This window comes from Sminthopsis crassicaudata, chromosome 1 (assembly GCF_048593235.1).
Source record: "Sminthopsis crassicaudata isolate SCR6 chromosome 1, ASM4859323v1, whole genome shotgun sequence".
Lineage (NCBI taxonomy): Eukaryota > Metazoa > Chordata > Mammalia > Dasyuromorphia > Dasyuridae > Sminthopsis > Sminthopsis crassicaudata.
The window spans coordinates 68,557,068-68,565,993 of record NC_133617.1 but is presented as its reverse complement, the minus strand read 5'-3'; the positions used below and the strand labels follow the sequence as shown (position 1 = coordinate 68,565,993).

The following is an 8,926-nucleotide window of genomic DNA, read 5'->3' as shown; positions in this document are numbered from 1 at the left end:
ATTATTATGAAGAGGGGTCCCTACTCTTTACTAGACTGAAAAAAGGGTCTAAAACACTAAAAAATAGTAAGAATCCTTGCTCTACAATTTGGAACTATGTCCAAAGAGCTATAAAACCATGCATAGCTTTTGACCTAGCAATACCACTACTAGCTCTATATCCCAAAAGAGATTTTAAAAAATCAAAAAGTCAAATGACCTTTATGTCTTTTCTGGTGGCAAAGAATTGGAATTGAGGGGACACCCCTCAAGTGGGGAATGACTAAACAAGTTGTGATACATGCTTGTGATGAAATACTAGTATGCTATAAGAAATGATGAATAAAATTGCATTAATGGATGCAAAGTTACATGAGTAAAGCCAAGAGGATATTGTATATAGTAAAAGAAATATTGCATGATAATCAATTGTGATTGATTTAGGTATTCTCAGCATAACAATGATCTGAGCCAGTTCTGAAAGATTTATGCTAAAAAATGCTATCTCCAGAGAAAGAATTGATAGAGTCTGAATACAGATTAAAAAATACTTTTTTATTCCATTTTTTCTTGAGACTTTTTTTTGTTCTATATGACTAATAAGGAAATGCATTTTGCCTAACTGCACATGTATAACCTATATAAAATTTCTTGTCTTCTCAATAAGGAGGTTGGAGAGGGTGAAAGAGAGAGAATAAAAGAACTCCAAATTTTAAAATTGAATTTTAAAATAAATTGGTTTTATATGTAATTGGGGAAAACAAAATACTAATTTTTTTTTTTTTTTTTTTTTTTAAAGAATCCCTGGTCTAATCTTAAAGGAAGGAAAGGGACCCGTATGTGCAAAAATGTTTGTAGCAGCCCTTTTGTAGTGGCAAAAAACTGGAAACTGAGTGAATGCCTGTCAATTGGAGAATGGCTGAATTAACAAGTTATGGTATATGAATGTTGTGGAATATTAATGTTCTGTAAAAAATGACCAGCAGGATGATTTCAGAGAGGCCTGGAGAGACTTACATGAACTGATGCTGAGTGAAATGAGCAGGACCAGGAGATCATTGTACACGGCAACAACAAGACTATATGATGATCAATTCCAATGGACGTGGCCCTCTTCAACAATGAGATGATTCAAACCAGTTCTCCTTGTTCAGTAATGAAGAGAGGACTGTGGGAACTGAGTGTGGATCACTTTGTTATTTGCTTGGTATTTTTTTTTCTTATTCAGTTTTTCTTTTCCTTCCTTCTTGATCTGATTTTTCTTGAGCAGTAAGATAACTGTATAAATATGTATACATATATTGGATCTAACATGTATTTCAACATATTTAACATGTATTGGACTACTTGCCATCTAGTGGAGGGAGTGGGGGGGGGAGGAGGGGAGATTTTGGAACAAAAGGCTCAATGTTGGAAAAATTACCCATGCATATACTTTGTAAATTTAAAAAAATAAATAAAATAAATTAAAGAATCCCTGCTCTAAGAGCAAGAGACAAGATGTTTGGGAGGACTCATTTTTTAACCTTAAGATTCCTTGCTCTACTCCATACTTCTATCCCTCATCTGCTACCCAGTCAAATCCTCCATCCTCCTACTCTACAACTTCCTATTTCTTCTATCCCAGCCTTTTCTAGGCTAAGAGCCAGGAGACTTGCATTCTAATAACTTAGGTAAATCACTCTCCTCATTGGAATTCCACCTGTTACAGGGGTACAGAGTGAATCCATAGCCACAAAAAAACAACAGTTTTGTCTAAACTTCTAGGAGATACCTTATTTCAATCTGTCTATTCATTTTGATATTTGTTAAAATCTCATTCTGCACAAAATTCAAGTAGCAGAGATGTAAAGATTCAAAGAATGACACTGGGAGGGAAAGTTTTATAAAAGAGATGATGCTTTGAGCTGAGCCTTGAAAGAAGAGAAGTATTCTGAAAGTGGGAGCTAAGAAAGTCTATTTGAGGCAGGGGAGGAGCCTGAATAAATACACTGAGGCTCCTGATCACTCTGGGGAATGGGGAAGATCATGAGGCTCTATTTGGCTATAGCTTAGGATGCGCTCAGGGAATAAAGGTGAAGTAAAGCCAGGAACCACTCAGCATCAGTTGTCAGGGAATTCACCTGGCTGGGTCACAGCACCCTGAAAGTCCAGGACCATCAATGTTCTGGAAGAGGAGGTGGATATAACCAAGAGGCTCCAAAGAAAGTCTCATCAGCATTGGGTGAAGGCACTAGGGGGTATGTGAGGTTGACATAGAGGGTGTCCTGGTAGTTGAGGTTCACCTGGAAGCTGGCACTCAACGAGCATCTGTCCTGGAAGTGTCTTCGAAGGAGACTTGAATGGCGGCCCTGGGCAGAAAGGTTGCCAATGGTCAAGGTTGAAGCCTTGACCTCCTTAAGCTCAGGGTTCTGGACTCTGGCCTGGATACATTTGGCCAGAGTCACCTGAGCATAGATGCCATAAATGCCACTGCGATGGATTTGCAAGGAACCCTGGACCAAAGTAAAGCCATAGATAAAGGAGCGCCCCAGGGATGGATCGCCTTGCCACTTCAGAGTGTTGTCCTGACGGGAACCTAGGAGAGAGAAGGAAAGAGAGGGACTCATATCCACAGGGAGCCCCATTCATCTATTTATCACTCCTCTTAAGTTTCATGTTAGGGGAAGTCCCTGACCTTCCCTACACCACAGAGAAAATGTTATACTATCATGTTTATAACTAATTATTAAATTTGGATTCATCCTTTTTTATTAAAGTTTTTTCTTTTCAACATATGTATGCATAATTTTTCAACATTGACCCTTGAACAACCTTTTGTTCCTCCTTCCCCTACCCCTTCCCCTAGATGGCCAATAATACAATATATGTTAAATGTGTTTTTAAAATATATATGTTAGAGCACCAGCCCTGAAGTCAGGAGGGCCTGAGTTCAAATCTGATCTCAGACACTTAACATTTCCTGGCTGTGTGACCCTCAGCAACCCTAATTGCCTCAGCTATATATATATATGTGTGTGTGTGTGTGTGTGTGTGTGTGTGTGTGTGTGTGTGTGTGTGTGTGTTTCATTCTTTTCTTTTTATAATCTCCTCATAAAGTCTAATTCTTGTTAAAGATTGGCTGATAAATATATGATTGATCAATAAAATTACTCTTAGCCTGCAAGGAACATACTTTTTAACTTTGGATAGGATTGAACCCTACGAGACCTAAATTCTGTTGAGAGTATAAACAGAATCCACTTTTGGTAAGTCCATACTCTGGGGAAAGGAGTCTCTAACCTTGTACCCATCTGTTGGGTATGATGACCCAGCTAAAGAAAGAGAAAACCAACCAAAGTGGTCTGGATAGAGATAAATTCCCCTGTCCAGATTGCTGGAAGTGGCTAAGTATCATAATCAAGCCACACTTTCAACAAGAAGAGCTGAAGACTTTTAGACAACATCTTTGTTAAATGTCCACCAGTCAGAGTTGATTTTCACTTGTCAAGGAAATCCCCTTTTAGATGCCTCATTTAACAGTCTCAGGATCTCCATTGGGCACCTTTGGTTTCCAAGAGAAACCACTAATCTTCAATTTATTGATTGTTAGCTATCCTAACTAATAAATTGGTTATTAATTACCCAGAAACTCTGCCTCTCAGAGCTTCTTATTCATCATAACACAAGCACATACACACACACATATTTTATATATATACATATATATACACATAGACAAATCTATAGATGTACACAAAGAGACAAATATACAGAGATGACAGAGAGATACATCACTCATTACCTGTGTGGTTGAGCAGGAGATGGGCTGTGTGAATTGCTTTGTTACTTTCTCCCTGTTTTTCCCTGAATCTGTTGTTCCCTGGCTGAAAGAGGAGGACAACACAGAACAGAATAAAATCAACTCTGATGCTCTTCCAGGCATTTCACAGTAGAAGAGGTTCATAAAGTGTTTTCCCTGAAGGCTTCAGTCTCAATCTAGGTTCTGCTATATCTGCTTCTTTTCTCTGTCCTTCCTTCCCTCTCCCTTTCCTTCTCTTTCTCTCTCTCCCTTTCTCTCTCCTTCTCCCTCCCTCTCTTCTCTCTCTCTTTCCCTTCCTCCCTCTCTCTCTCTTTTCTCTCTTACACACACACATACACACATACACACACACACACACACACACACACACACACACACACACACACACACACACACACACAGAGTTTCTCTTCTCTCCTGACTCTGACCCCAGCCTCTTCTTGGACACTTCCTCTCTCCCCTGGGATTTGAATTTTTAAATGTTCTTTCACTTCAGTTAGGATTCATAAAAGACTTTTGGGAGAACGTCTTAGCTTCCTAGAATGGGAAGAGGATAAATAGACCCTGAAGAGAAAATTGATGTGCTGACTGTATCAAGGCCCCTTCCAGATCAAAGAATTTCTGGTAACCCCCTCGGATTACTCTGTGAAGCTCTCCTGTTGTTATCTGAGTCATTACCTGGGGAAGACCCATTGAAATCATTCTCACCCTGGAGCCTTGACCAGCCTACCTCCTACCACTCTGTCTTGGGATCCCCCTGACTGCCTTCAGAGTCTAAGAGAATCCAAGCATATAGCCTGAGTGACCCCACAAATAATCCTCCAATCCTAACACACACACACACACACACACACACACACACACACACACACACACACACTCTAGAGCCTAAATCCAGATTGGCTCCTCTCTCATCAACTCTGTCATTCTCTCCCTGCTTCCCCATTTCTCTCCTTGTCCCCATATATCCCATGTCTCTACCTTTCACTTTCTCTGTCCCCCCATATCTCTCCTCCATCTCCATCATCTCTCCTTTCACTCTCCCTGGTTCTCCCTCTGGATCTTCTCTGTGTCTCCCCTCCTCCTTGTCAGGACCTTCAATCCCATGTCTCTTCCTTCCCTTTTCTCTATAATCTCCTCCAACCTGAGATCTGGAAATCAGGAAGGCTTAGAGGCACTCACTTACCTCACAGTGGACTTTGCTGAGGGGTCTGTAGAGAAAATAGCAAATCAGAAAGGACACCAGGAAACCAGCAAACAGTCCAGTGACAAAGCCAACGAGAGAACATCGAAAGTAGATCCTTAGCTTCTTCCTGCCCTCCCCAGGAGCCATGATTCTTCTCTCCTAATGGGGACAGGAAAGCTAGGGGACAAATGGACTGAAGAGAAATGTGATCCTTGTAGGCAGATGGAGAGCAAGACGCAAAGAGAGAGGAAAGGAAAGGGAGGGAAGGGGAAGAGAGAATACACAGAGAAAGAAAACAGGACAGACAGGAGGGAGGCAACAAAAGAGGGAGGGAGGGAGGGAGGGAGGGCCAAGACTGTGTGAGTGACTCTCTAGGCAGGCTGAGGACAACAGGAGGAAATCCAGAGGTCAAAGTCTCCAAAACCTTTCCCCTCCCCTGTCTCCTCCTTCTGTGCTCTCTTTTCACATGTGAAATGGCCTGGGACTTTTTGTACAGGGGAGGGAGATAAAATTTTCCAGGCCCAGACCAGGAACCCTTGTGCTTGTGGCAATGTCCCTCCCCAACTCAGGAGTTATCTCCTACTCTTGACAAGGTTCTTCTCAATCCAAGTGCCCTTCCCCAGTGATCCACCCTGCCCCTCTCCCCCACTGGACATCACTACCCAGGAACCTGTTCTCCCAAAAGAACCCTCACTCTCCAAAAGCAAGAATGTGGATGGAGTACCTAAAAGAGGGACCGACCCCTGATTATTGCTGCAAAATTAGTCCTAGTTCCCATTTTTAACCATGGAGGGCCTTATGGTTTAGTGATGTGCCCATGGGAAGCTCAGTAATCAACAGCCACAAAGGAAGCCACTATCATGAACAGGAAGCTAGAGACATCCAGGTCCAGTTCAAACTCTTAGTTCTCTGTTGCATCCCATCTCTCCCTTTGAGATCCCAGAATTGAAAAGAAAAGAACCAGATATATCTTCTTTGTCTTCCCCTCATCCTGCTCCCTGCCCCTTGACCCCACTAAACCTCCACATTTCACTCCTTAAAAGAGATCAAAACACAGCCCGTTTCAGAAAACCATCTTTCTTTGAACTTCAGAATTGTAAAAACAATATCAGAGCTGGAAGGAATCTCTCTCCCTTTGTCTCTCTGCCACTGCTTGCTGCCCTCCCCTCTCTCTGTCTCTGTCTGTCTCTGTTTCTCTTTTTTTTCTTTCTTTTTCTTTCTTTTTCTCTCTTGCTCTCTTCATCTCTCCTCTTTCTTTCTTCCTTTTGATGAGGGTTGGGGTCCCTTTAAGATTCCTAATTGCCCAACCCATGACTGACCTTGATTCACAAATCCTGGTCAAAGGCACCCTTTGAATATCCCCACTCCCAGCTCAGCTTCCCCCAGCCCTCACCTGATCTGGGCTAACTGAAAAGCCCGCCAGAACTGGGTACCGCCCATCATCTTCTAGGTATAAAAGAAACAAGCTGGTCCGCCCTCATTGCAGGAGCCCTCCCAGCCAATACATGGTATCCTTCCAGCCATGTAAGGGTCCCTGCCCGCCAATGGCCACCTTTGGCCCTGGCGTCTTTCTAACTGAGCTTTACTTCCAGATTTCTACAATAAACCTTTTATTTATCAATCTAGGTTTTCGGGCCTATACATTCATTTTACAGGGGACACTGTGCCTCATGGGATTATCTATGCACCGAGAAATGGGGTTCCCCCTTTCCTTTCCCTCATTACTTTCACCCTCTCTCTTTTTGTCTCTCTCCTTTCTTCCCCTTCCCTCCATCTTCCTCTTCCTCCCCCTCCCTTTCTCCCTCTCTGTATCCTTCCCTCTCTCTCCCATCTAGAATCATAGACCCATGGAATATGAGAAGACTGAAAATGATCTTTGGCATTATCTCATTTTAAATGAATAATAGGGAAACTGAGGCACAGGGAGACATCTTCCTAAGGGAAAATTGGCTAGATCACAGGTATCCAGGTTTCAATGTGCTGCAGGATAAAAAGGTCATTTTCACCCTGTTTCCAAAGCTATGTCACAGGCTCCCTGATGATTCTGAAGTTTTTCATTACCCCACTCCTTAACTATGCCTCTGCTTTTCTAATGAGCAATTTTAGTGAATCATTCTACAGTGCCCCGCCCCAATGACCAAATTTTGTTCATTGGATATTTGGACATCTTTAGATTTCCAATCATTAATGCTCTTCTATTGATCCCTCATCCCCACCTCCTCCAATTGCTTTATATTTGCTTTATTGATATTTTGCATTTACTTATCAGAGTACCTTTTGTCTTCCTCAAAAGATTATAAGATTTATTCGAGAAATAAATTTGGCATCCCCAGCATCCTTCAGTGTCTGGCACATAATAGGCAATTACTGCTTGTTGAATTGAACTGACCATCCCACAACCTCTCTGTCCCTCCCATGCCATCTCTGATCCACTCTACTTCTTGAGTTTTGTCTTCCCCTCCCCTTTTCAGTGAAACTCGAAGCCTCTTAGAGACATTCTTTAGCTTCCCTCAACTCTTCAGCCCCTTGAGCCATTCTATAATTCTCTTAACATCCTCCATCCTTCATGTCAATTTGAGTTTCCCTGACCTAATCCACAGCTTCTTTGAGAAATCTCAAAGTAATCTAATTATCCCAAAGCTGCTCTGTCCATCTCAGAATATTTCTCACTTAACCCAGAGCTTCTCTGTTCATGGCATAGCTCCCCTATTTTTTGTTTTCAGAGTGATCCCCAGGACCTTGTCCCCTCAGTTCTTTCCCAGGTCACCATCCCTGCCTTAGCTAAATCCATCCCCATTTTGATCACTTTTTAAATCAATTCAACTCTACACTGTCCTTTTCTGTTGATCTTCTTGTCCCTTTATCCTTATTACCTGTATTCCTACTCAAATGCTGCTGAATAAAGCTGAAAAGTCACAAAACCACCCACTACAGATTCATATTATATAATATAGAATATGTAATATTATATAATTTTTGCTAGGCCACATTGTAGCAAGGCAATGGTTTTATACCCCTTTCTCTTAGTTAATATACCATATAAGTGGGAAAATAAGGTTTTGCAAAGGTGAATGTTGAAAACTATCTTTCCATGTAATTAAAAAAATAAAATTTAAAAATTTCCCCTTTTCCTTTCCTCTTCATCTCAGATCATTTATATATTTTTTGCCATTATCTCCTCTTTTACCCTATCTCAAATGAAGAGATAATCTTTCTTCATGCCAAGGCAAACCTCTCAACATGCATAAATGATACCATTCCATCCCATCTTCTCCAGCAGATTACCCCTCTATGATTCTCAATGTCTCTCATCTTCAACTTCAGTCTTTATCTACTGAATTCTCTGTTCCAACAAATGTACCCATGTCTTCCCTATCCTCAAAAAACAACACTTAATCCATCCATCCTTTGTAATTATAAGCCCATACTTCTCTCTTTAGTGTCTAAACTCTTTAAGGACATCTTTAATCAATGCTTCTACTTCCTTTCCTCTCATTATTTTCTTAATTCTCTATAGTCTGGCTCAAAATCTGACCATTCAACTGAAATTGCTCTCTTCAAAGTTACCAAAGATCTCTAAACTTCCAAATCTAATAGCCTTTTCTTAATCTTTATCCTTCATGACTTTTCCATAGCCATAACACCGTTAACCATCATTTTTTCCATTATGCTCTCTTCTCTTTAAGTTTCTGTGAAACTATTCTATCCCAGCTCTCTTCTGACCTGGTTGACCAGCCCTTCTGAATTCCCTTTGCTATATCTTCATCCAGGTAACTCCTGTTAATAGTAAGGGGTCCCCCAGAATTCTTTCTTGGGCTCTGTTCTTTTTCCCTTCTATACTATTTTCCTTGTTGATCTCTTCATTACTCATAGATTTAATTATCATCTCTATGTTAATGATTCTCTTATCTCTTTTCTAGTTCTAACCTCACTCCTAATCTAATCTAAAGTTAGAATGA

At 41.1% G+C, this 8,926-nt stretch overlaps 1 protein-coding gene across 1 annotated transcript; it reads right to left on the bottom strand.

Moving 5' to 3' along the window:
* Window positions 1-750: 750 nt before the first annotated feature.
* Window positions 751-5,264, bottom strand: CD70 (CD70 molecule). Its single transcript, XM_074284652.1, has 3 exons — window positions 4,968-5,264; window positions 3,764-3,845; window positions 751-2,557 (listed from the first exon to the last, which is right to left on the bottom strand). Exons 1-3 carry the CDS (start codon window positions 5,112-5,114, stop codon window positions 2,139-2,141), a joined length of 648 nt encoding a protein of 215 aa, XP_074140753.1. The 5' UTR covers window positions 5,115-5,264; the 3' UTR covers window positions 751-2,138.
* Between the last annotated feature and the right edge of the window lie 3,662 nt (window positions 5,265-8,926).